General features: G+C 42.2%; 2 protein-coding genes across 11 annotated transcripts; one reads left to right on the top strand and one right to left on the bottom strand.

Moving 5' to 3' along the window:
- Nucleotides 1-1,390: 1,390 nt before the first annotated feature.
- ANKRD34B (ankyrin repeat domain 34B) lies at nt 1,391-6,009 on the top strand (the record flags this gene model as incomplete). The annotated part of the gene is made up of 2 exons (XM_080972829.1): nt 1,391-2,073; nt 4,428-6,009. Exon 2 carries the CDS (start codon nt 4,468-4,470, stop codon nt 6,007-6,009), a length of 1,542 nt encoding a protein of 513 aa, XP_080828955.1. The 5' UTR covers nt 1,391-2,073; nt 4,428-4,467.
- On the bottom strand, nt 5,990-25,066 carry FAM151B (family with sequence similarity 151 member B). 10 transcript variants are annotated; one of them, XM_080973007.1, is made up of 9 exons: nt 23,650-24,093; nt 22,146-22,271; nt 19,246-19,408; nt 17,946-18,157; nt 17,132-17,267; nt 16,271-16,353; nt 13,886-14,000; nt 12,187-12,216; nt 5,990-7,722 (listed from the first exon to the last, which is right to left on the bottom strand). In XM_080973007.1, the coding sequence occupies exons 1-9, from the start codon at nt 23,738-23,740 to the stop codon at nt 7,551-7,553; spliced, it is 1,128 nt and encodes a 375-aa protein (XP_080829133.1). In that variant the 5' UTR covers nt 23,741-24,093; the 3' UTR covers nt 5,990-7,550. The 10 variants fall into 10 exon arrangements, 9 of the variants coding, with proteins under 9 accessions (XP_080829133.1, XP_080829136.1, XP_080829138.1 ...); XM_080973010.1 differs by lacking the exon at nt 5,990-7,722 and adding an exon at nt 8,358-9,015; XR_013977194.1 differs by lacking the exon at nt 5,990-7,722 and adding an exon at nt 8,358-9,015 and having other exon boundaries at nt 12,187-14,000.
- Nucleotides 25,067-27,291: the final 2,225 nt, after the last annotated feature.

Raw genomic sequence — 27,291 nt, 5'->3', positions numbered from 1 at the left:
GGCATCAGACATCCAACAGAGTGGGGTCTGATCTCAGCTGAATGGGAGTTCCATGAAATTGGGCCCACAATACTGAACACAGCCCTTGGTGGATGCAAAACATGCATCCAAGCCATGAGAAGCCACTACAGCAACGTCCTCAAAGACCTCAGTGATTGGGTAGAGATATAAGGCATCAGGCAGTTTCTAAGCTATCCTGGACCCCAAGTTTTTAAGAGCCTTGTAAATTAATACAATAAACTTGACCCTAAACTAGTTGTGTGTGGACAGTCAGTGCAGGCTTTTAAGCACTGGAGTTATATGCTGGTGATAGTCTGTCCCCAGCAGCAAAAGCAGAAACTACTAAACAAAGAGTCTCTAGCTGGATGCTGAAAAAATTAGATCATTTCCGCAAACACCATAGACAGGACAAGGGAGACAGGCAACCACATGAATGATCCTTAAGTAAAAAAAGGTGGTTTTCAAGTCAGGTCGGAGCCCCTTTTTTGTACAGAAACAGCTATCTGTAACTATCGTAGTGCCTACAGCTTAACATGCACACCAAGCAGCTTGTGAGCATCTGCTGCAGTAACCTTTCATCTCTCTTGTATATTTCAAGATAGATTCAGACATTTCAATAAGCAAGGAAAGGAGAAGATTAAACTGTAACGAGCATTGCAGGGATATCACATACTGGCAAGATGTTTCACATTTACCAAATATGATAGCTTTACATACAGAGAGGATTTTGCCATGAGGACACTTTCCAACAAGTGTTTCCCACCCAACCATGCGTTCCGAAGTAGTTATCCCTCCTGTGAGAGGACTGCATTATGCACCTGTCAATCTTATAACGAGTGAAAAAGAGACAACTTAATAGAAGACTGGTCAAAATATCACTAGGCAGCTGAACCTTCTAGCATGGAACAAAAACCTTATTCTTGGGGGTAAATTGTTGGCTGCAGCATACAAATGGTAAGAATAGTACCCACCCACCTGTCTCATACACACAACCACATCCATTTACAAATGCAGGGCTCCGGGTTGGGGTGTGGGTGTGTGGGTGTCGGTAAAGTGATGATTTCAGCAGAGGTCTGTCTCCATGTTCTGATCCAACCCATGAATTTTAATGTTTGGGCAAGTGGTCCAAAGCAGAGCACAATGGCCAGCTTTTTCTTGACAAAAGCTTTATTAGTAGTACTTTATTATCTATGTGTTTTATCCCGCTTCCCAAACAAATGTTGTCTCTCAAACTGTCTCACAACAATGGGGGAAAGGAAGGAGACAGGACCTGCCACCAGGATTACAAACTAAAAAGGCAAAGACACTCAAAGTGGGAGAAGCTGCCTTTGACAGTTTTCTGCCCGGCAGAAACTCAACAGGTGCAACTTTCTTCTCGCCATCTCTGCGTCTACACCTGTTGAACTTCTGCCTGGCACGCAGCTCCTAAAAGACCTCTGGGGCCCGGGGGTGGGGAGGGGAGATGTAAAACCTAAGAGGCCGCAGTCTTATTATACACGTGTCCTCGGGAGTGCGCTCTCCACTGACTCCAGGGAGACCTGCTTTCCAGCAAACGTAGGCGTTGGCTGCACGCCGCAAATCCGACTGGATGCGTGGAGCAGACTCTGCCTCGCGATCTTCCCTGAGGAGGGACAGAGCGCGCGCGCGCTACCGCCGCCTCCGCTGGCTTCCCGCCTTCTGCCAGAGCAGCGAGCAAGCCCACCTTGCCGGCAGTTGGCTAGTTCCGCGCGGGCGAGCAGGCAACAGACGCCCTTGGACAACCGGGGGCCGGGAGGGGGGACTAGCGGCGAGGCAGCGGGTCTTTAGAGCCCGAGCTCAGCAGCGCGTGGGTGGCGCGCCCAAGAGGTGGGCGAAGCCGCCCCAGCGCTGCTGACAGCCGCCTCTCCAGAGCAGGGGCGCTGCCTGCCAGCCGAGCAGAGGCGTTTCTTCCCCCTCACTCCCCTCTATTGCTTCAAGCAGCAGCCGCCACTGGAGAACTAAGAAGACCTGAATTCCTGCGCAGAGAGGAGCCCCCCGCGCTAGAGAAAGCAGCTCTCCAGCTCGGCGTCCCTCAGCTGCCGGCTCCTCGAGCAGGTAAAGCGGGCGGAGGGGAGACTTGGAGAGCGAGCGGTGGGTTGACCCCGGGCCGCTTGCCTTCCTACCTGAGGGCAGAACAACTTGCCTCACCCAGCGGTGCCTTGGCGTGGGGGCGCCGCTGCTGCGTTCTGGCGAGCGCGCCTGGCGACTCTGCACAGCTACGCCGCCCTGGGCGGATTTTTCCCGCCAGCGACGCGCTCTTCGAGCGTCGGACTACCTTGCGCGAGAGTGATGGGTCTCCCGAGGGCGTGCAAAGGGGGCAGGCAACAGGGAGGGAGGGGTGCAATCCGTGTCCTTGTATATTGCCTGCCGGCTGTTAACCTAGGGTCCTAGGCTCACTTATTTGGAAGAACGACCCATTGACTTCAGTAGTGCTGGCTCCTAATAGGTTCGCGGCTGGCTTGCAAAAGTGTGCAGTCCGACACCGTGTCTTTGCTAGCAGTGTTCGGATTCCCAGTTCCGTTTTTGCAACCACGCACTTCCGAAATATTTTTAAAATCGCAAATACTCTGGACTAAAATGAATGGAGTTACTTCAGAGTGTTGCTGGGTTGTTGTTTTTTTGCAGCGCGCGACTGCGGTCACGCTGACATGCAGAAGAGCATACAAATTGCAGTGTTCCAATTAGCAGTTAAATTTAACTAAAACGAAATTACTTTTTATTGTTTATGGGATGCAGTGGTGAAATGGAGCAGACTGTTGTGTGGTACTGAGCAAGGCTGACTGTTTTGCCAGGTTACAAATTGAGTGGAGAATTAATTTTCTGTAAGAGTGCCTCTGAATTTTTATTTCCTAAGAAAATAAAAAGATCAGTGCTATTATTATTTTTTTAACTAACCTTGTATGGTTAGTTTAATAGTCATACTACATAGAGCTTAGTAGTGATATGTATTTAATGATAAGGAAGCTCCAGGAAGGCTGCAATATTATGCACACTCACCTGGGAGTAAGCCCCACTTAGATAGGAGGTCCCTTCAGCCGCCCAATAAAATATTAGAGGGGGTCACTCACCGTGCGCTGTGTCAGTTATGCAGGACAAGGCTTACCTGCCCCCTCCTCAATATTTTATTTATGTTGGCACCACTGTCAGTAAGTATGCATAGATTTGGGCTTCATATTTGATGGGACTTACTCCCTGGTATGTGTGCCTTAGAGCATACTGGGTATATTTCTTTATTACATTTCTGTCCCACCTTTCCTCCAAGAAGCTCAAAGTTCTCCCTCCTCATTTTATCCTCATAACAACCCTGCATGTGGCATAGGCCAGGCAGAGAGGTAATGACTGACCCAAGCTAACCCAATGAGCTTAGGAATGGCTGTAGTTCAGTAGCAGAGCACCTGCTTTGCATAACAAAGGTCCCAGGTCCAATCTCCAGGAAGGGATGGAAATGCTGGAGAGCTGCTGCTAGTCAGTGTAGATGATGCCGAGCTCGGAGCTCGATAGACCAATGAGCTGACTTGGTATAAGGTGGTTTCTTATATTCCTATGAACATCCATGGCTGAGTGGTCTCCCAAGTCCTAGTCCAACACTCTAACCACTGCTCAGCTTCTCTCAACCTATGCTTTACGGAAGTATGTTCTTCTGGTTTCAATTGGGCTTACTCTTAGATAGGACTGAAGCCTCACAAAAGAGTAAGGATGCATCCTAAGCTGGTTTCTAGTTGCCAACCAAGAGGTATGGGGTGGTAATTACAATGAGAACCTGTTGTTCAAGTACCTTTGGGTTGTGATGTGTGGTAGCATGGCCCATCACCCCCACTCCCTACTTAAGTGGTCCTCTAGTAAGCAACTTGCTGACCATAAACAAACATACTAGAAACACTCAATGCATCCTCTCTGAGTTTCCTTATTCTTCCATGCCTTTCTAACTGTCAATTTTAACATATTTTACGAGACTTATGGAAACAATTATCAGATAAGAAAGCAAACTCTGGGTATGACTCAGGCCAAAGTGGAGTACTAATTTATATATTCATTTTTTTTAGTATGAGTGCTGGAGTTGCAATGGGAAAGTATCAGGTAGAGAAAGATTTAAGCAACCTCCTTCCGGATACTTCTCCAATCTAAATAACTATACAGTATTCCAAAGCTGCTTTTCCTGTCAGAGTTTTGTTAAGTACATATAATGCATTATTTCAGCCTTTAGTGCCAGGTCAACTTGAGGAATACAAGGTATATGCACTGTTTCATGCAGACAGGTGTGTGTGTGTGTGTGTGTGTGTGTGTGTGTGTGTGTGTTGCAAAATTAGAATGTTCTGTTTAATAGAGGCTCCCATTTTTTCATCTTCCTGTTACTAAATGAAAATATATATTAGATTCTTAATTATCTTTCCTGTTTGTCTCCAAATTAGGCAACATTTTCAACAGCTGCAGTCTTCAGAAACAGAGAAGATGGAAGAAGTCATAGAGCTTTCACCTGATGGAAACTCTCTGATAAAAGCGGTCTATCAAAGCAGACTTCGTCTCACAAGGCTGTTGTTAGAAGGTGGGGCCTACATTAATGAAAGTAATGACCGTGGTGAAACCCCTTTAATGATTGCTTGTAAGACAAAGCATGTGGACCATCAGAGTGTTAGCAAAGTCAAAATGGTGAAGTACCTTCTGGAGAATAAGGCAGATCCAAACATACAGGACAAAACTGGGAAGACAGCCTTAATGCATGCTTGCTTGCAGAAGGCTGGCCCTGAAGTGGTTTCTTTACTGCTTAAAAGTGGAGCAGACATAAGTCTGCAAGACCATTCTGGCAATTCAGTTCTTGTTTACTCAGTGAATTCAGAGGACAAGGAAACCCTCAAGGTTCTCCTAGATGCTTGCAAAGCAAGGGGGAAAGAAGTCATAATTATTACGAAAGACAGGTCTCCATCTGGGAGGCAAAGAATTAAGCAGTACTTAAATGTTCCTCCTCCTGACACTGATGAAGCTCATTCTTCAAGTTCTTGCACTTCCCCATCAGATGTAGAAATCAAAACATCTCCCTCACCACAGTCAAATTCAAAGGAGACAGAAAAGGGTCTCTTTAACTTTAAAGAACCTAACCATCCTGGAAGAAAGGAAGATGCCCCTGAACCACATTCTCCTTCAAGAAAACCCAACTTGGCACACACAGGACCTCAGATGCAGCACGTATATTCTGAACCTTGGATGAAGCCTTCCTCCTCACTTTTTGATCAGAATCAAATATCCCCTTTACAGGAAGAGCTTCAAGACATAACTCCAGAGGAAGAATTGTGTTTTAAAATCAACAGCCTGGCCCTGTCCAAGAGATTTATCACCAGACACCACAGCATTGATATAAAGGATACTCTTAATTTTTTGAAAAACTTTGAGCAAACTGCCTCAAGAAAAATGTCGTATGATGAGATAAATTCTCAGTCACTCTTTGGTGAGACTTACCACAATAGGAGCGAAGCTGCAGCAGATCAGAGTGACGCTCCTGTAGACCAGAATCCAGATTCCGCCCAAATGACCTTTGTTTCTACCTTGAAAAACATTGTTCAAAGAAGAAATCTGGGGGCAAATCACTACAGTTCCGATTCACAGCTAACAACTAGCTTAAGCCCACTTACTGAAGACAGCAAATCGCTTCTAGGGAAGAAAAAGCTGCTCTCCCCGTCTCCATCTTTGTCACTGAGTTCCAGAGAACTGATAGAAAACATGCCTCCCAGTTTCTTGAGCAGGAGAAATCATGCCATTTTAGAGAGGCGGGGTTCAGATCACACTGCCCTGACCAGACCTTGTTTTCTTCCCCCTTTAAATGTGAACCCTCATCCCCCAATCCCTGATATCTGTAAGATTAATACAGTGGTTTCTTGTGGACAAAAAACCCTAATTCCAACAGCACCCATTTACCCCAAAGACTTCAAAAGTAAAACACTCTTGACAAGGAGGCAATCATTACAAACTGAACAGATCAAACAGCTAGTAAATTTTTAGTTGATTACTGGGGAACAGTGGCATACAACTTGTACACACTAACAAGTATTATTTTGGAATGTGAGAGTGGCTGGACTGGACTGTAGCAACACCCCCTCCCCAACTCTTCACTGAACATCAGCCTTGAGATGAGCTGCTGCAAAATGTTCTGGTTAGTTGCCGAGGAATAATTGCAAAATATTGCTACCTTCATTGTAACGCCATACTAAATGGAGAAAACAATGAATATGGTTCTCCATTGTCTGCATAGATAATACAAACCAGAATTTTCTGATGAGGCATTCTAGGGTTCGCAAATACTAGGACCAGTCTCTTACAGCAAGTTTACTAAGGCCTTATCTACAGTGTGTGACTATTTTTAAACAGCTGTTACAGAACTAAATCCTATATTGTGCAACAGACAGTTCAGCTATACAATGGGAACAACCCAGTACATAGTGGGAATGTGTTCAAGCCCATTGATTTCAATAGGTTTAGTCATGCCTAATTCTGTGCTGGATTATGTCTAGTGTCTATTCTTACATTAATGTATCCTCTCTTGAAAGGTTGCAAATGTCTAATGAGAAGTGACTGAATTGAATAAAGGAAAAATATAAAGCTTTAGCAACAACTGGGGGGAAGGCAGGACATGTACAAACAATAAAAAACACAACATTTTAGAAAAGTATTGCATCCAATTTATAACAGATGGAAAAGCTGCCGTAAAATCCAACAAACGTCTCCAGTTTTGCAGAGTGAATGTTTTGCTGTTTAAATTTTGGAAGCTTTTGTTGTTTGTTCATCTTGAGTATTTATTTAATACATTTTGGGGGAGAGGAGCAACCATGGAAGTAATGAAGATATACTGGTGTCATTTTACTGCATTAAACTCAAGCTTTTGCTGCTTTTTTGGTTTTTTAATCCCCAAACACTTTCTTTCCCTCTGGCCACATTCTTGAATTTATAGGATTCGATAGATTGTGGGAATCTTTTGTGATAGATGCCTAAATAATATAGTCGTTGGGGTGAGGAATCACTATGAGGGGCAAAGTGGGAAGAAATGGAGCCCTCAAAGTGTTATTTGAGAACATAAAGCATTATTGTTTTACTGTATCCCTGACACAGATTTTAATCAAAACATATTGAGGCTGTTAAATGTATTGTTTTGTGCACTTAGAGATATCTCCTCCACCAGGTCTTGCATTTGTTCCTTCCCTTTCTCCCTTAAAGTCTCAAAGGCACTGGGGAAGACAGAGAGAAGCAGCAACGGCATGAGACAAAGAAGGGAAGGTGAGTCCCTTCCCCATTACTTTTGCTGCTGTCATCTACCTCTTCTGAATTAGCAAGCTGCTCTTTGCAATGACAACTGATTGTATGCAATCAATTCTCATGTGACTTCTCTCCAACTGTGTGTATTTGTGTGTGCATGCATGGATCATTAAAATAGGATCTTGGCAAAATTGGGCGTTATCATGGAGTGCCTGGCAGACAAGTTTTTTGATGTGCACGTTGGCAGGGACTATGTAGTCTGGTATTATGAAAAAGAAGCTGCCACCAAAATGTCAGCTAGGGTATAGACGAGTCAGAAGGTAACAGGAAAAAATGGTGAGAGAGACAGTATTTCTGTTTGGGACTGTGGGAGATCCTCCCATGATCCATTGTTTGTGGGACAGGAAGGGCTGGTCCAAGACATTTTGGCACCTGAGGCAAACTGTAAAATGGCACTTCCCCTCCCTGCAAGGGAAGAAGAGGGAAGAGAAGGTCAACATCAGGAACAAGTAGGGAATAAAGATCTACATCACTTATGGATCCTACCATCTGAACTGGTTGCCTCACCTTGCCTCATGGGTGGACTGGCTTTGGGGATGGGAGTGTGTTAGAAAAACTAGCCAAAACACTGGCTATAGACCTCCAGTAGTTATTGTTACAATTCAAGTGTGGTAAAGGCATAATGATCTCACTTTTCTCCCCTTTGAATGCAGTTACACAGCCCTCCTGCCCCCAATTCTGGTTTATGTAGCTTCTGGTGCCTCTAAATGGGGATGTGCATTAAAACACAAATCCAATTCAACATACCTGAAAGAGTGTCTCCCCCCCCCCCCATCACTCAGCCTGGACACTGAGGTCCAGTTCTGAGGGTCTTCTGGTGGTTCCCTCACTGAAGTAAAGTTACAGGGAACCAGACAGAGGGTCTTCTCAGTATTCGTACCTGCCCTGTGAGCACCCTCCCATCAGATGTCAAAGAAATAAATACATGGCTTTCTGAAGACAGCCCTGTATCGGGAAGTTTTTAATGTTTGATGTCTCACTGTGTTTTTTATGTTATGTTGGGAGCTGCCCAGCAAAAGGGTGGGGTATAAGTAATAAAGTATTATTATTATTATTATTATTATTATTATTATTATTATTATATTGCTCATGCAGCATAGACCTTGCTAAATTGGGGCAGGTGTTTTGTTATCTTTGCTCCAGATCTTTCACATCCTACAGACATTTGCTATGAAAAGCAGCTCTGTTGTTTACTTGCGTTTTATTGGAGTGGGAAAGAGTGCTGATATTGTAAATGTCAGCATTAGTGTTTTGTACTGGAACAGTTCCTGTGAAACATTTATCAGATTTCTGTGTTCGCTGATAACTGGCACTATGTTGTTACTTCAAAATGTTTTGTGGCTTTAATCTTTCAGTAATTTCTGATCTAATCAGAAAGCAAATGTTATTGACTGAAGGTCCTGAATAATTAACAGTATTCTGTTCAGGGTGGCTAGTAGTGCTTTGGCTTACTCGCTTATACAAAGACAGTAGATCCATAGTAAAGAAGACAGCTATTCTATACTAATTAATATGCAGCTATACAATGTTTCTGTTATAAACAGATTCTCATCAGTATCCAGGTTCTCACTTATAGCCTCTTCACCTATCATTTCCACCAACTCCAAGGCTGTCTCCAAAACAGTGCTTTACCCAGCATCCCATGCTATCTCATGTTCTTGTCTTCCAACCTCACCACCATTCTGTTTTCTTACCTTCCTGCAGATGAGAAGTTATTGTGGGAATTAATATTCAAAAAAGGTTCAGGTATATATTTCCCCCCATGTCTGCCATCTCAAAAAGAACAGGGTGATCTGAGGAGGGAAGCCATGAATGAACCTCCACCCCTGGTCTCCATAGAACCCATAGCAGAAAACAACAGCACTATTGAACAAAATGGGGGAGGTTGTAAGGTTAGTGGTGCTTCTTATCCCAGGCAAATCTGCTTCCTTTCCTTCCTAATAAAGTAGAGTAAAGCATTCCAGATAGTAGTGCTGAATGAATTATAAATGAGCATTTATAATTATGACTCATTTCTCTAATGAGTTTAATAGTTTTTTTATTATTGGAAAAGATCTGATATTGCAACGCATTGTGATATTTATAATATTTTGAGCAGTGTTCTGTGTTGTTGTTTTCTATTGTACTCCTGAATGATTGGCAATGGCCTTTGGCTTAGCAATAAAGGGGAGCTGAACCATCAAATATCAACTGGTACCACCCAAATGGGAGACAGTAAAAATTGTATTAACTTCCTAAGTATTTGAGGCAAATTTTAAAGCAAAGCAGCTATTAGACATAGGGCTGCAAATTCTAATTTGAGCCTTTATTGCACTAATTAAGACAGTTTTAATTGTTTTAAAATGTGTGTGGGGTTTTTAAATTATTTGTAAATGTATTGCTTTGCTACTTTGCTGCCCTATGTTCATTTGGAAGGAAGGATGTGTCAGAAATTTAATTTAAATAATAACAACCAATTAAACAATATAGGCTCAGCCGAGATAAAAGCCGTAGCAGCGTGTGTGATGGGGGGAGCTGTCCTCCTGACACCATCATTAGTGCTGCTAAATGGAACTAGGGCTGAGCTGGGATGGTGCGGGTGTAACAGTGGAAGCACTGGATTGCCTCTGACAACCCTTCCACTGCATCCATATGACCCAAAACATAGCAAGACTTGAGTGTAGCTAACATGTCTAGTTACTGTGTGCACTTTTTTAAACACTGCATTCTGTGTTCCTACTTTGAAAACAAGGCTATAACAGATATCACGGCTCAAGAATGCCCCTTATTTTTAAAAAAAATATGAATCGGGTATATTAAAATAATTGTTGACTCATGACAAATCATAAAACGACAAAGGCAAATCATAAGCTTCAACGGGTATTTTTTTGAAACTACTGATATTGGAAAATGACACCCACAGCCATTAATTTCAGTTAGGCTGACTGTTCTTCCATGGTATGTTCATATTTGTTCACTGACATATGTCCCATTATTCAGCCACAGATGTGAGTCAATCTGTCTTGACTTCCAGCTGTGGGTGTCATGGGCTGAGGCAGTCCTATGACTGCTGATGACACACTTGTATAGCTCAGCTGTTTACATGCTGGGCTTGAGAAGCTACTCACAGCACAAAAACATACAAATAATGCCAAACCTCATCGATACCTGCACTTGCCACCAACATTTATAAGAACACGCTAGTGCATGGCACCCACAGTTGAAAATAAGGAAGTAATAAATAAAAGCGGTAGCTACAATGAGCAGATAGACTAAGAATGGTACCAGGAAGCTAGTGAAACTTCTGGCATTGAGCAAGAATTTTCCCTAAGGGATGTACCACCAAACCCGGTGCCCAACCAAATAAAAGCATTTGGTCTGGGAGGAAAACTCAGTAGTGGCTCATAACCCCTCTTAAAAGTTAGCAACTTAAATAATTTTTACATTCAGCTGGTAAGTTCCATATTACATCTCAGAAAGATGAGTGTAGACTTGAGATTGTTTCTGTTGCATCTACTTGGTTTTGGAGTATGCAGCCCAAGCTTTCAAAGAAACATGATTTTGAGAAAATATTGACCAGGCGCCCAAAGTCGCCTCGCAAACACAAAACAGTACCCTCCTTGAAATGAAAATCATTGTTATAATCTATATTTTTCATAATCAAGGTAGGAACATATACACAGAAATTTATTTTTGTTTGGGGAGTTATTTTATATCTGAAGCAGTCTTAAATGATCACTCCATTTGTAGTTTGTGTTTTTTCTCTCACTAATAGAATAGATCATGTTGATCTAATCATGATAAGTAAATGTTTTCATGTCATACCAGTTGCTTCATTTGAGGGCTGTTAACCTGCAAGTTCTCCAGATGCACAGTATGTGTAGATATGGCAATCTTACCCCTGGCGTCCACATGTTGAGTGGATTGTTGCAAAGGAGACTACCTGCTTGGTGTTTTATTTGAGCAAGGACCTGACATGTGTACAACTGCCGCACATGGGCTGCTTTTAAAATGGTCTGCTGAATGTGTGGACAACAGGGGGCAAGTTTACCTTTCCCCTTCATGCACACATCATAGAGTGCTTGAAGTACTGTATTTTTCGCTCTATAGGACACACCTGACCATAGGACGCACCTTGTTTTAGAGGGAGAACAAGAAAAAAAAAATTCTCCCCCTCTCTGCTCAGCGCCTCTTCAGCAAAGCGGCAGGAGAAACGGAGCCCCTTCCATTTCTCCTCCTGCTTCGCTGAAGGGGCGCTGCACAGCTCTCCCTCTCTGCTGAAGCCAGGAGAGTCTTGCTCTCCTGGCTTCAGCGAAAGGAACCTGAAGCCTGCGGAGTGCAGCGGGAACTCGCGCTGCGCTCCGCAGGCTTCAGGCGGCTATCCCTGAAGCCTGGAGAGTGAGAGGGATCGGTGCACACCGACCCCTCTAGCTCTCCAGGTTTCAGGGAAAGCAACGCAAAGCCTCCGTAGCGCAGAGGAAGCGCTCCCTCTGCGCTTCGGAGGCTTCACGTTGCTATCGCTGAAGCCAAGGAGCCTGCATTCGCTCTATAGGACGCACAAACATTTCCCCTTAATTTTTGGAGGGGAAAAGGTGCGTCCTATAGAGCGAAAAATACGGTAAACATCTCTTTGGTTCCCCCCCCCCAATATTGTACAATATTTATATACCTGTATCTGATAAATTTTGTAAAATAACTTCCTTACAAAGACTGAAATGTAGTACCAGTAGCTTTCAGGAAACTTTCTCATGCTTTTATTTATATGTCATTTATTTTTATAAATTCAAAATTGTATATCCTTTTGAATTGTTTGATGTTTTGTGAAGTATGTTTTGTGAAGTATGTGCATTTTCAAATGGATAGGCATATGTTTAAGAGAAAAGAGCTTACCTTGACTCATTCCAGTCTGCTCCCTGAACACTGTGTAAACAGATGCAAATGTGGGCATTTCAATGTCATCCAAGGGTTTGACATTTCAGGTTATAAGAAAACGGATTAAGGGAATAATGAGTTTTCCAGTATCAAAACCCCTGTCATAAAAAGAGATGGGAGAATTGTTCTCTTTGAAAGAAAAATTTACCTTGCAGAGAAGCAAATGTAGGTTGGAAATTGCCACAAAATTTATCAAATGCATTTCAAAATGAAACAGTATGAGTTTCCTTTTCAGTTGTGATTCTAAGCTTCAAAATCCATCCAGAATTTTAAGATGTAATGGGGAATTAGTTTGGCATATTCCTTAATGCTCACACTGTGGATTTCCTTGCATTGTATACAGGCAAGCTGAGCAATATATGGAAACAATGCGACTATTGAGACATACAAAGATTCAGCACTAGATCTTTTGGAATGGTTTTCCTTGATGACCTGAGCATAATGCTAATCTGGCAAGATTTAGTTCTATACATGTTACAGCTATCATCTATCTATAGATCTATCATCTATCTGATTTTATCCTCATAGAATCATGGAGTTGATGTCATACCAGTTTAAGCAAAATGTAATGACTTCTCACAGAAGCTGATGTATTAGCAATCCTGCCAATATGGAATCCAAAATGCACTGAATTAATTCATAGGTTGAAAACAAAGCAACAGTGGTGTTGCTTCCACTGCAAAGCTTTTTCCCACTACAGTGGTACCTCAGTTTAACAACAGCCCTGCTTACGAACTTTTCAGTTTACGAACTCTGCAAAACTGGAAGTTGTGTCCCAGTTTGCGAACTTTACCTCTGTTTATGAATGGAAGCCGAACAGTGGAAGAGCACTGGCAGCGGGAGGCCTCATAAGGGAAAGTGTGCCTCGATTTAAGAACAGTTTCGGTTTAAGAACGGACTTCCAGAACCGATTAAGTTCGTAAACCGAGGTACCACTGTACAAACATTTATTTGTGCAGTCTGACAATTTCTCTAAGCTTTTGTTACACTCTTCCTCTATGCACTAGGTTGTAACTTGTAACTTTTTATGAGATGATATATTCTATAGACATGAGATACATTTTAGCTTTCTATTTATAGTGGACTGTGACAAAAACAAATTCCTGTTTTCCACCTACCAAAGAGCTGGTGTGCTTTGCCTACTTAATATTTTAAAAATATCTTCCCAAGTTTGGTGGGACCATTGTATGTTCATTCTTCCCAGAAGCCTTTGGGCCAACCTAAAACCTGCATTGCACCTAGCAGAGCCTAATCATAATATCTGCTGCTACCTCCGACCACCACGGCTGTCCAATGGGACCTGGGCCAAATCAGTGTGCGCCCCATCCCATTACCTTAATCTCCCCACTGTCTGCCCACTTTCTCTATGTGGTGGCGCTCCTCCTACCACCACCACCCTGGCTTTCCCCCATTATGCTGCTGCTTTAGTGGTGACAGCTTCTCTCCTTTCTCTCCTCAATGGTTCATTTCTTTCTTTCTTTTTGTGCACCTGCACCCTCCCTGCCATGATCCAGGAAAGGATGTGGAGAGCTTTCTGGGGTGGGAATTAGAAGGGCCAGCCAGGAACTGGGCTGCTGACCATCGTTGCAGGTGTAGGGTGTGGGGGGACGGGAAGGCAGGGCATGAGGTGGTTGCCCCTAAGGAAAAAACCCAGCACCGTTCCTTGGGCACAGTTTTGCCTGCATTCTGTCTTGAGTCTGTGACTGGACGCAGATTCCATGGCTCCACCACCAGCCAATTTCTCTCAGCCATCTCCATTTGTTTATAACAACCTGAAAAAGAGGTCAGGATAATTTGAAAGCTTGCACACTGTTTGGTGACATTTTGGTTAGCCTAAAAAAAGGTATTGCCCTAATAAGAATTTTGAAAGGTTATTCTTTACTTAAAGATCCTTAAATGTTCATGAATTAGAATCTCCTTCTGATAAAGTGAACTCTTATCCTCCAAAGCTTATGCCATGATCAGTTTACTAGTCTATGAAGTGCCATAGAACTCGGCTTGTAAAAGTCTTGTGTTGGGAAGCTTTCTTGCATTTGTCAGCTTATCAAAGTAACAGCCAAACTTTCTAAATCTAACTCCCACAAGTTATTTGTATAATTTTGCTTTAAATGTTAATAAAGTTATTACAGAAATAAGTAGCTGTCTTTTAACAATGTAGGAGAAACTGTATCAAAGACATGCTGGTAATTTCAAAAACAGTTTTATTGAGTCTGAGGAAAGAGATTTCTGCAACATCAAATCATTTTAGAACGATTACAGTTTCATTTATGTATTTTCTAGTGCACACAAATGCTGGTAATATAAAGCAAATAACATGCACCCATAAGGATAACATTCTTCAGTTTCCAAGCACAACAGTCCAGCTTTGTATGGGAGCTCTATGAGATAACATAAAGTAGGTTTATGGAAAGTACAGAAATAAATCTACTCAAACTGTAACCAAAGGCTCTGTGATTACAAATAGGTGGATAATGAAGAAAACACAATAAGCTTAACAACCAGGTAAGAAAAAAAATGACATTTTAAGTGGATGGATGTGAATTTGCCTTCTGTAAAAGTTTAAAAAGCATGGGACCTGAGCATTGAAGACTAAAAGGGAATACATGTTTGAGAATTATGTACTGAAGTGGCAGTTGCTTTCAGTGAAACATTAATTTGAAGCAGAATCAAACTAAAACCAGATGATGTTGCTGCTAGTTGGAGTTGAGGCTAAGTACTGCTGTTTTATAATGGATGTATGATTTTATTTTGTTTTTAGATTATAGTACTGTTTATACTGTATGTTGTGTTGTAAACCACCCTTTGCTCCAGTGGAAGAGCTGGGTACAAAAACTCTGAAATAAATAATAGAATGAATAAAAATACTTGTTGTAGTTTCATTATAATGCTAAGTATAGTATGATGTTTATCAAATGTTGCAGCCTGGTATGTAAGAGATAAAGTATGCCAACTCTTGATTCAAATGCAGATAGACTTGAATTGACACTGGCAGGGTGATTTTTAAAATGTTTCCACACTCAGGTCAAAAAAATATACCTTTTGCTTTTAGGAGTAAGAAATGCTACTGCCTGATCACAGCTACACTAAAATCCTGGATATCTGAATTATTTTTGAGAGGTAGGAATCACTTCTCTGTTTAACTGAATAGATCCACTTTCTTAAATGTTAGTCAGTGCTGTAACTGTCCCCTTCGCTGACAGCGGCCAACAGCAAAGTTAGGAAGAAAAATGTATCTTTTGGGGGCGAGGGAGACCAGGCAATAATTCCCCACATGTGCTTGATAAACTGAATGACAAATAGACTACCTTATGTGCTTTAGAGGGGCTTTTATGGGCTGAGTAAGAGTTTTATTCATCAGTTAATTTCATTAATCTGATGAAATAGGCTTGCACTATAGTAGTTCTACCTGCTCCACCACTCTTTTCAGTGCACTAGGTGAGTATTGCAGAATCAAAAGTGCTGGCTGTAAGACCTTCAGGTGTGTTTCCATGACTGAGGCTAAGATGGGTATATTATAGCGCTCCACTTTAGGTAATGGATCATATATACAATGAGTTAACATGGCGGTAAGTATAGCAATCAGTGGATTTCCTGTATATTATACTTTGTGTATTCATGGGATAGTGGCACTATGGTATCCAGAACAATAACTTTTTTTACATAGATTAGGTCAGAGATGGGGAGCTTGTGGTCCTCCAAATATTTTGTTTGATTCCCAGTTCCCATCAGCGCTGCAAGCATGACCAGTGGTCAAGGAATATGGGAGTTAAGAGTACAACTACCTCTGGAAAGCCACAGTAAAAGTTCTATTTAATGTCCAGGTGTAACTCTCTCAACTCCCATACCATCCTAAGAATTCCCAACCCCGAGAAGCAGATTGGGTGAGCAAGGGGCACTGCAAAGAGAAGCGGAATATGGAAAAGCCCCGTTCCATAAACATGAACTCTGATCACAGTCTGTTCTCTTTATGCTACAATTTGCATTCCTATGGCCTTTCTAAACTCAGACTTTTGTGGTTCTAAGATATCATAAAAAACTCTACTTTTATCAAAGCTATCTCTGATGAAGAGCAGATCTTCTACGGAATAGTCATCATGTTTTCCTGTCCAAATTGTCAGAGTGTATCTGGAATGAAAGTCACCAAAACTTTGGTTTAATTTTATAGAAGTCTACATAAAACTTAAGCAAATAACATTAATATTAAAATTTAAGATAGGCAGAATCTATTATTAAAATGATAGAAGTGTCTCTTCTAATATTTTATCAACATCATTGCACAGCTCCTTCCTCTAGCACACCAGCATCATGGTTGACTTACATTAAGTCCAAGTTCCTTTTTATGTTCAAACTGGGGAATTCCAACAATGTCAGAAAAAAATACTAGGTATTTTTGGCATATATTGAAGTTGCCTTATACAATCATTCCATTCTGTCAACAGTTTTTAAGCATATGTGCACAAGCTCATTGCTTTTTGCTCAAGTATGTCCATCATTAGTAATACCAACACAAGAAGCTGCCTTATGCCAAGTCTGCCCCTTCGTCCATCTAGCCTACTGTCCACACTCACTCCCCAGGGTTTTGGATGGGGGCAATTTTCAGCCCTACCTTGAGAAACCAGGGATTGAACCCAAGACCACCTGCTTGCAAAGCAGATGTTCTACAATTGAGCCACGGCCCTTCTCTTTAATACTTAAATGTTGAACTATATACCTGACACACTGATTTAAAAAAATGAATGGGTAGTTAACTAGCATTAATGCTAAGCTATTGGTGTACAGAGCCTTTCCATTCAGTTCTATGAGGGAGAAATGCTCAATGGACAATGAACATACTGTTACATGCCACCCCAATCGCCCAGTTGGTCTCCAATCCCCAAATCACCCCAATTGATGTTAACTATACCTGTTTGACTGCTGTAATAACCACAGTAGTTCAGGTATTGACTGACGAACCAAAGCAGCTCGAACAGGAAATGTTATTGGCTGAGTAAGATCTCTACATATCTTGGCCATTTCTTGCACCATTGCTAAACTATAGCCTAAAAAAATAACAAAACACATAATTCATTCAAGCACTTATTCTGCCATCTCAGCAGCATGTGTGGGTTTTTTAAAGTTACAACCACAAAATATTAATGATCAGAAATAATTTTTCAGGAACTAGGCACCAGGGGAAGAGACAATGAGCACCAAGCTGTGAAATGGGCTCAGAAATCTTAAATCCAGACTCAAATTCCTGTTGGCTTCAGAGCATACAAACCTAGAACAACATTTATTTTCAAATAGCTGGGAAAACAGGTTTCATACTGTGCTGTGTGTACAGGCATATGGAAGGTAACAGTCCTGGATTTTAACATGACCCAGGCACACTTCACATGTTAAAGTAATTCACAGTAAGTTACTTTCACTTAATTTAAGCAGGCAGTTCTGCATGCTCATTCTTTTGTACACACAGAGCAGCTTGCCTAATTTTATTTAATGGGGGGAAAGCATCACAGCATCAGAGGTCCCAAACCTGAAAGGAGCAGATAGACAACTAGGATGACCAAGTACAAGGAAACACAAATTAAAATTTAAAATATAAACTATGTCAATGATAACAGCTTGACATAATTTCCTAGAATGAATACTGTTAGGTAGATTAACTGCATGATATTGTATCTTGCATAGTATTAGGTGGATTAATTCTTGCGAAGCATTCCAATATTTATTCTTACCTTTATTGCATTTTAGATTAATCCACCCAGTTGTCCATCCTAATGACAAAGTTACATCTGGAAAAAATGTTCTCACAGTGTCTAGAAACCCCTTTGCATCTACTACACAATTACTTCCATTTGGTCCAGGAAGAATGTCTGCATTAATCCAAACAGGTTGCCTGAGTTTTATGTCTCCAAGAAGCTTCATTGACGGATTAACAGCTGCTAGGCTGTAAAGACAGAACAACAAGTAATCTGAATACATTTTAGTAAAGGTAAAGGGACCCCTGACAGTTAAGTCCAGTCGCGAACGACTCTGAGGTTGCGACGCTCATCTCGCTTTACAGGCCAAGGGAGCTGGCGTTTGTCCGCCCCGCAGACAGTTTTTCCGGCCAGCATGACTAAGCTGCTTCTGGCACAACGGAATACTGACACCAGAGCAGCGCACGGAAATACCGTTTACCTTCCTGCCGGAGTGTTACCTATTAATCTACTTGCACTTTTAGCATGCTTTCAAACTGCTAGGTTGGCAGAAGCTGGGACCGAGCAATGGGAGCTCACCCTGTCACGGGGATTCAAGCCACCAACCTTTTGATCGGCAAGCCCAAGGCTCAGTGGTTTAGACCACAGCACCACCCGCTTATCTGTAACACTAGGATTGAGTCATATAATGCTCTTTATTGTCAGCTTCTAAAGATTTTTACACCATGAAATTCCAGCTCAGGAAATTAACCATGATAACACAGACTGTAAAGTGATACATGTTAAATTAAATATCATTAAATATAGTGTGATGCTTTATGGTTCAAGCTCTATTCTAATATCTATAACAGCTGCATTGTAACATCGTATATTCTAGCTGCATGTGACCATTTATTAATGTTTCGTTGATCATGCTTTTATCTGTAATTTTAGTTTTTGTAAGCTGCCTTGTACTGTATTGAATAAGAAGGATAAGGTATAAATTATATTAAGAGAAAATGCAATGGACTAAACGTGAGGCTGCAGATCACATGAAAGTGGGAAAGGGGGGAACTGAGGAATTTTGCAGGGGGAAATGTTTAACCTAAGCAAAATGCTTTCTTTTACTTATCCTAAAATGCTTTAAAACTTAAGAGATAATAACGGGTTTGCTGTTGGCTATATCTAATGTTATAATTACTGTTAAGACAGAACTGTAGAATTGCACTTATGCAAGTTTACTGGGAAGACAGTCCCACTAAGCTCCATGGAACTTACTTCTTAGTAAGCATGTGTGCATTTAGGACTGCACCCTTAATCTTACAAACATTTATCTATATATATATATTCCAAATACCTTTTAAAATCAAGCTTGATGCCCTTGCTAGTGTTTTTAATTTCATTCAGCCATTCCTTTAATGTGTTATCACTACTGGTTTCAGGTGGATGAGCCATGATGGGCTCACCACTTCCCTCTTCTTCACAAAGAAGGACATCAGCCTCTATCATGTGAGCTGGACCTGTTCGTTTACAAAAACATGAACAAAAACATGAACAGAAAAAGTAAAACAAGCAGTGTTGTGACATTTAAATTTGTCATGGATAAATTGTATTGCTATCTAACATTTATGTATCACTTAAGAGTCAGTTTAATCCACTTGAAGGAGATCACAAGACACAGACAGTGGAAACATAGATTCATATCTCTGTTCGCATAGCTCATGTGGGAGGCTTGGGGAAACCAGGAGTATTGCATTCACTTGTCAGTGTTATTTTAAATATATTCATAAATACAAATATTTCCTAATCAAACTGTAGAGTAGGGTTGTTTGCTGGAATAGAAGTACATAGCTTAAAACATTAAGCTTAAGAATCTTTGCTTTAAAAAACAGTTGACAAGTTAATTTGTGAGTGGGAAGTAAATTGAAAGGCACACTAATTGCATTCTTCTCCTTATTTTGTACTCCACAGAAGCTACTTAATTAATTTCTCATGTTTGTGCTTTTTAAGGTAAACAATTTAGGCTCCAGCCCTAACCATATCTACTCCAAAGCAAGTCCCATTGGATTAAATGGGTCCTATTCCCAGGTCAATGGGATTAGGGTTATAGACTTACAGTGCAATTCCAACCCAGGATCTGCCAAAATTAACAAATTTTGATCTGGCAAATCTTGAATGCAGCTGGGGCTATGCTGGAGCAAGTCCCTCAACCTTGCTCAACTGGGACTCAGCCAGAACTTAAACTGGTGTAATTTAAAATGGTATGTCCCCAGAAAAAGAGAGTTCTGGAGTAGGGCAGGACAAGGAGCGACTTGCACCTATTCCAAATTATAAATTACTTGGATGAAGGTATTGAGGGGATGCTCATCAAACATGCAGATGACGCAAAAATGGGAGGGGTAACTAATGTTGCAGGACAGAATCGGGATTCAATATGACTTCAACAGATTGGCCCAAACTAAGGGACAAATACAAGGTTCTACACTTCAGCAGGAAGAGCCAGCTACACAAATATAAGATGGGGGGGCACCTGGTTTGCATGTGAAAATGATCTAGGGGTCTTAGTAGGCCCCAAGTTTAACGTGATTCCACAGTGTGATGTAGCAGCAAAAAAAAAAGGGGGGGGAAGCTATTGCTATTATTGGCTACATCAGGAGAGTTACAGTGTCCTGATCAATGGAAGTAACAGTCCTGCTCTATTCTGCCTTGGTCACACACCTGGAGTACTGTGTCCAGTTATTGGAGCCACAATTTAAGGAGGATATTGACAAGCTGGAACATGTGCAGAGGAGGGCAACCAAGATGTTGAAGTGCCTGGAAACCAAGCATAATGAAAAACGGTTGAGGGCATTTGGTATGTTTAGCCTGGTAAAGAGGGACTTGAAGAAGATAATGATAGCCATCTTAAAATATCTAATATCCCTGGTTTCTTTCTCACCTTAACTGGTTTCCAATGTTTGCGCTGCTGCATGCTTATCCCAGAGAGCAAAAGCCATTGACTTAAGTGCTGCTTACTTCTGAGTAAAGTGTGCAACCTCCAAGTTAGTGCCTTTCTGCTGGCGCCTTGTCAGAGTAACAAAAAGGGAAGTGATATACAGTGGTGCCTCGCAAGACGAAATTAATCCGTTCCGCGAGTCTCTTCGTCTTGCGGTTTTTTCGTCTTGCGAAGCACGGCTATTAGCGGCTTAGCAGCTATTAGCGGCTTAGCGGCTATTAGCGGCTTAGCGGCTTTAAGAAAAAGGAAACAAACTCGCAAGAACTCGCAAGACGTTTCATCTTGCGAAGCAAGCCCATAGGGAAATTCGTCTTGCGGAACGACTCAAAAAACGCAAAACCCTTTCGTCTAGCGAGTTTTTTGTCTTGCGAGGCATTCGTCTTGCGGGGCACCACTGTATTCTCAGAAGTTCCTGCCTCCAGCGTGCCAGATTTAGGCTGCAGTCCTGTGTACCCAGTTTCCTCAGAGTAAGCCCCATTGAACTTGGTGATATGTACTCATGAGTAGACATTTATAGAATTTGCTGTTAAGCCCCCAGTTTAAGTCTTTTGTGATTATTTAATTACATCATGCTTTTTTTATGGAGATGGGGGCACCAATATTTCTCCTTGCCAAGGGCGCAAGGGAACCTAGGTACGCCTCTACCTGTAGCCAAGCAGGTAGGATACCTTTGACCCCTCTAAATGTTGCTGGACTTCAGCTACCATCAGCCCCAGTTACCATGGCCAGTGGGATGACAAGAGGTATACTCTAGCAACATCTTGAAGGACATTGGTTTTCCACCACTGCTGTCACATACCTAGACTGGGGGTTCAAATATTTTACCACCATCACTCCATGCAATCTCTTCTCCGCTGTTTAGGATGGGCTCGTGCCATAAGGTTCTCTTCCTTTCCCATCTTGGAAATTTGCTTAAAGGGTGTTATATAATAAATAATTGCAGCCACAATGGAATGCCTTCAGGAAATGTTGCATAAAGCTTATGATGCACTCATATTTTTCACATATTGTCTCAAAACGTAAGGGCTAGAAATGCATTTCTGAAGTGGCATGGCTGCCAGGCAACTGAATAGCTCTCTGATTTGATGATCACAAAAGAAACAAACTATTCTTCTAACAAACCACATGCAACGCTCTGGTAATTCAACTCTGGCCTCAGAAGTGCTTCCATGTTACATTGTGAAACTAAAATAAACCACTTTTATCATATTCTCAGTTAACAGTTGGTCTGTTTTCAAATATATTGTCCAGCAAATACTTACTCTGTATCGCCTCTGTCATTTGTAACTTATTATTTGCTCTATGGTACCAGATGATTTCAGCTCCATCTCTTGTTTTAATTTGTTTGGCATTCAGGAAATAATCCAATATATTTTCACTCCAACACCCTATGTTGAGAACATTGGAGGAAATAAATGTCAATGTTAGACAGCTTACAAAAGCTTATCAAGCCATGTGTGTGTGGGAATAGAGACAACTAATGTGAAACAGAAATAATATCTAGCATTAAAGTAGGAATAAAATAAGCTATTATTGACAATAAAGGAAAGATTTGAACATAAATGCTAATCAGTCAGCCCTTCATTTCATTTGTATGTCACCTTTCCAAACTTAATATCACACTCAAGGCAGCTTACAACACACACAAAACCCACATAATTACAAACAACAGTAGTTGTAAACAATTAAAAAAATAACATCAATAGCAGCAACTATCCCACACCTCAACGAAAGCCCCTAAACACTATGCCAGCCCAAGAATTCAGCAGCTTTTGTAGTCAGTCAGGGCCTCACCCTCCCAGGCCAGGTGGGAAAAGGCCTGCAAGGCAGGGAGCAGGGTCTTCTAGGAATCATAGTCAAGTGGAACTTCAGAAGGGGAAGGTCTACAGCTCAGTGGCACAGCATCTGCTTTGCATGCAGAAGGTCCCAGGTGTAATCCTTGGCATCTCCAGGTAGAGCTGGGAGAGTGCCATGGCTAAAGTATTAGACTGCCAGTCAGTGAAGATGATACTGAGATTTCCCAATGTGTGGAAATTAACAACAAGAAGTTATTATTTGTACCCCACCCATCTTTGCCCCAGCCACTCTGGGCGGCTTCCAACCTATATAAAAGCATAATAAAACATCAAACATTAATAATATTATTTATTATTTATACCCTGTCCAGCTGGGGTATAAAAACTTCCCTATACAGGATTGCCTTCAGGTGTCTTCTAAAAGTTGTATAGTTACTTAACTCCTTGAAATCTGATGGGAGAGCATTCCATAGGGTGGGCACCACTACCTAGAAGGCCCAGTGTAGCACTATGTGAGGTATGTGTGCATGGAACAAGAGATCCACCAACCATCCAGATCAGAAGTTGTAAGAGATTAATCTAATCCAGTAAGTGGCAGGTTTTGCTTTTGTGGAGAGAGGCATGGGTTTGTCAACAAATGGAACCAGGTTATTCCAGGCAAATTGCTCTTCAGTCATACATGCTCTTCAGTTTCATATCATAAAAAAGCAGTGGGAGCATTAGCAACATAGCCCTCAAAACAAATCAATAACTTTAAGAGGTGGTAATGTGTTTAATTTCTGAAGACACTCCATTTCTTTCTCTGTCTGTGTTTCAATTAAACTATCTGACACAGGGTCTTGTATGTAACATTGCAGCAATTGCTTCTCTGATTAGAAAAACAGCATCCTCTTGATTTATTCCTCTCTAATAATCAAAATAGCTTTTTTCAGTCTTCCAGTCAAGTCTCCACAACAGATGTTACACTTACCCACACAAGCTGACCACAGAGGTGAGCAGTGATTTATGTATGGAGAACAAAAGGTTAATATTTGCACCAGCACACCTGCCCTGCTCCTCATTCTAGCAGGTGCACCCAAGAAGCAACCAACCAAGCATGTGCATGCAAAAAAAGGAGAAAGAGAAACCACAATGCATGGTGGCTGGAAGGAAATCTTCACTGAAAAACATGTGGAAGTTTCTATTTCAGCCTTTCCCAATCCGTTGCCCTCCAAATATTATTGGACTACAACCCTCAACATCACTTTGGGGAATTGCCATAGCTCAGTGGCAAGTTCCAGGTTCAATCCTGGGAATGTCCTGTCTGAAACCCTAGAGCACCAGTCAGTATAGACAGTACTGGATAGATCAGGTGTCTGACCTTGGCTTTACTGTATTTATATCCCACCTTTCCTCCAAAGAGCTCAAGGCAACATACATACTTCTCCTCCCCATTTTATCCACACATGCCTGTGAGGTTAAGTGAGGCTCAGAGAGAGTGGCCCCAAGGTCGCCCAGTGAACTTCAATGGCAGAGTCAGAATTTGAACCCTCGTCTCCTGGGTCCAGAACCAGCGCTCTAACCACTATACCACACTGTCTTCCCTATTTTACCACTGGCCACGTTTGCTGGGCCTAATGGAAATCGGCGTCCAGAATACCTGCAGGTTCACACGCAGGAGGAAAGACTGCCCTAGTTTAACCCTGGTAGCGCTTTTTTCATGCTTCAAAATGGACACCACCAGCCGTTGCTTCCCTTCTATCTCAGTGGCTTCATGCTGTTTCTCTTTTTGTAACGGATACGAATGCTTGACCTCACTTTGTACATCAGGGGTGTGCCGAAGTCAGACCTTTGGGAATCTCCTTTGGCTTTTTTTTTCCTACTAGAAACCCCCCTCAAAATACGAAATATTTGCACTTCCCACCGAGGAACTTGAGTTTTTTCTCCATATAGAAAAAACGGCTTCTACAACGCCTCCTCCCCCCCGCTCAGCCGCGCTTTTTTTTTTGAAAATTTCAGCAGTAAAATGGAAAGAAGGGTGATTTTTGTTGTTATTAAATAATTGGGAACCATACGGCGGTCTGCCGGCGCTCAAGAAGGCAGGACCAACCCGGCTATGAGGAGGGAAGAAGGGGCTGCTAGAGCCTCTCTCTCCCCCCTCAGCTCCAGCGAGCGCGCAAGACTCTCCACGAGGGGCGGCGCACGGACCTTACCCGGCTCGCGCGCTTCCATGTTCGGCCGTAGCGGGAGGAGAGAAGATCCCCAGATACTTCCAGGCCTCGAGAGCGCCTACGTCGAGCACGCGCCGAGGTCGCTGTGGCACGGCACCAACATATCCCTCCGCCGAGCGGACGGGAGAGAGAGTCCCATCTCAGGATGCCCTCTGAATCTGCCGCTTTGGGGTTAAATCTTTCAATCTCGCGCTCGATATTGCCCCTTTTGGTTTTAACAATGCATTGGGACGAAGGTTGGTAGGTCCATATGTGCAAGAGGGGGCACAAAAGGGGCAATGCATTTCTAAGTGGGCAAGCTGTGTCCTACGTTAAGATCCCTGGAACAAATATAACACTGTATTTGGAGCCCAAAGCACCCATGGGCGTAGCCAAGGGGGAGCAGGGAGGGGCAGCTGCCCCCCAATAAATAAAAATCAATAGCAAACAGGTTCTCCCACCCCCCACCCTAACAAAAGGCCTGACCCCACTCCCAACAAAAATCCTGGCTACACTCATGCAAGCACCTAGGAGTGTGTCCTACAAATACCTTTGGTACAGCAAAGGTATTTAAAAGTATATATCCCATGTTTCTCCTTAAAATGCTGCTCATAGAGCTGTAAGTATTACTACATGTTTCCTTTAAGTGCCAACCCACACAAAAACACCCTGCACCTAAGCAATAGCAATAGGAGTTTAGTTCTAAAGCAGAAAGGCAGGAGTGTAGTAAGTACACAGCAAGTGACATTACTGCTTGGGGGACAAGAAGTTAAGGGCTGCATTTTGGCCTATTAAACACACAGCTACTCCAAGCAAGTTTTGTCAGGATTCTGAAGGGCACAAATAGCACTTAGAAGGCAGTAGTGCTAGTGTAGTGGATTACTTGCATAGAAGTGAAGGATAGGACTGGCAACTTCAGCTGTAGGAGAGCTATCCATCCAATCCCTACACATTTAGTGGTGCCTTGGTTCTCAAACTTAATCCATTCTGGGAGTCCATTTGACTCTTGAAACCGTTCAAAAACCAAGGTATGGCTTTTGATTGGCTGTAGGAGCTTCCTGCACTCAATCAGAAGCCGCATCGGATGTCCGGTTTCTGAAAACATTCGCAAACCTGAACACTCACTTCTGGGTTTGTGGCGTTTGGGGCCAAGCCGTTCGAGTATCAAGGTACCACTGTACTTGTTTTAGTACAGGGAGGAGGGTTAACAGGCCTGCCAAATCCAATAAATAACGCTGTGAGAAGTTATTTGGAAAGGGCAATAAAGATTGATTGGTGCAAACAGTGGCGGAGCTTCATGCTCCAGCACAGGGGGGGGGGAGGCAAAGAGCAGGTAGGGGGCGAGGCTGGCGCGCATCCGGGGACGTGGCACGCCACCCGCAGGGGTGTGGTGTGCGTCCTGGGGGCATGGCACACCGCCTGTGGGGGCGTGGCGCCCAGCGTGGGTGGGAGGCAGCCACGATGGTACCCAACCTGGATCGCGCTGCTGGGGGCGGTTTGCTCCCCCCGCACTCCTCTTCCTCCGCCAGTGGGTGCAGCCCTAGCCAAGCAGAAGATGTAGAGAAATGGAAATGTGAGGAGGTAACGAAAAGTATACTCAGGAATAGAAAAGGACCTTAAAGCATAAATAAAGGATCTGCAGCTGATTGCAAGATATGGCCATGAATGAAGGTATTATTAACAACATTTCAAAAACACCCTTCATTGGAAGATCACAAGGTAGTTTATAATACAAAAACATGCATTTTTTTTCATTCCCTTGAGGTCTATCAACACAAACACAACAGGTAAGAACAACTGTGAGCATAAATTTCACAATGTATCTTATAACATTAAATCATTCTTCAAGGGACATAAATTACTTGCACAAAAATTGCTGGTGCATGACCATGTTCAAAGGAAGAGGCAGTATAGATTGGGCAATGCCTGAACTTAAAAATGAGGAATATGACAGAGTCAGCAAGCAGTGGTACCAAGGGGAAAGGGAAGAAAGGGGGAAAGATTTTTTCCAGTACTATGACAGTCTAAAAGCTGCTAGTGATTTATAAAGAGATCATTAAAGTTAAATCTGTGCAATAGCATTTGTATTTTACCTTATTAAAGCCAACCCCTTATTAAGGCATTAAACACAAAATATACTTGTTTATTACACCATTTTAATGTGAATTAGCATATTTTGCTCAAATTCTATTTTTTATTGTTTTCCCTTCAGGTCTGTGGCTGGATATTATAATAAAAAGACAAGTAGTTCAACTTAATTGTAGTGAAGTGTCACAACATACATTTTAAAATACTTCTGTGTTTTAGTCTAGAAATATTGTACAGATAACCCTTAAAGACTAACAGGACCAGAAATACCTCCAGTTTCCTTCTCAATTGACAATTTGTTCAATATGTGAAACACACATATTTTGACAATATCT

Source organism: Podarcis pityusensis (genome assembly GCF_964106645.2).
Source record: "Podarcis pityusensis genome assembly, chromosome: 11".
NCBI classification, from domain to species: domain Eukaryota; kingdom Metazoa; phylum Chordata; class Lepidosauria; order Squamata; family Lacertidae; genus Podarcis; species Podarcis pityusensis.
This window is presented reverse-complemented; position numbering and strand designations above follow the sequence as displayed.

Coding starts and splice junctions, on each gene's coding strand:
- FAM151B (XM_080973007.1), bottom strand. CDS start 23,740: ATGAGGAGCAGGGCAGGTGTGCTGGTGCAAATATTAACCTTTTGTTCT. Junction 17,268..17,945: donor TAATCTAAAATGCAATAAAG/GTAAGAATAAAT, acceptor TTATTTTTTTAG/GCTATAGTTTAGCAATGGTG. Junction 14,001..16,270: donor CAGAGATAGCTTTGATAAAA/GTAGAGTTTTTT, acceptor CCTCTTTTTCAG/GTTGTTATAAACAAATGGAG.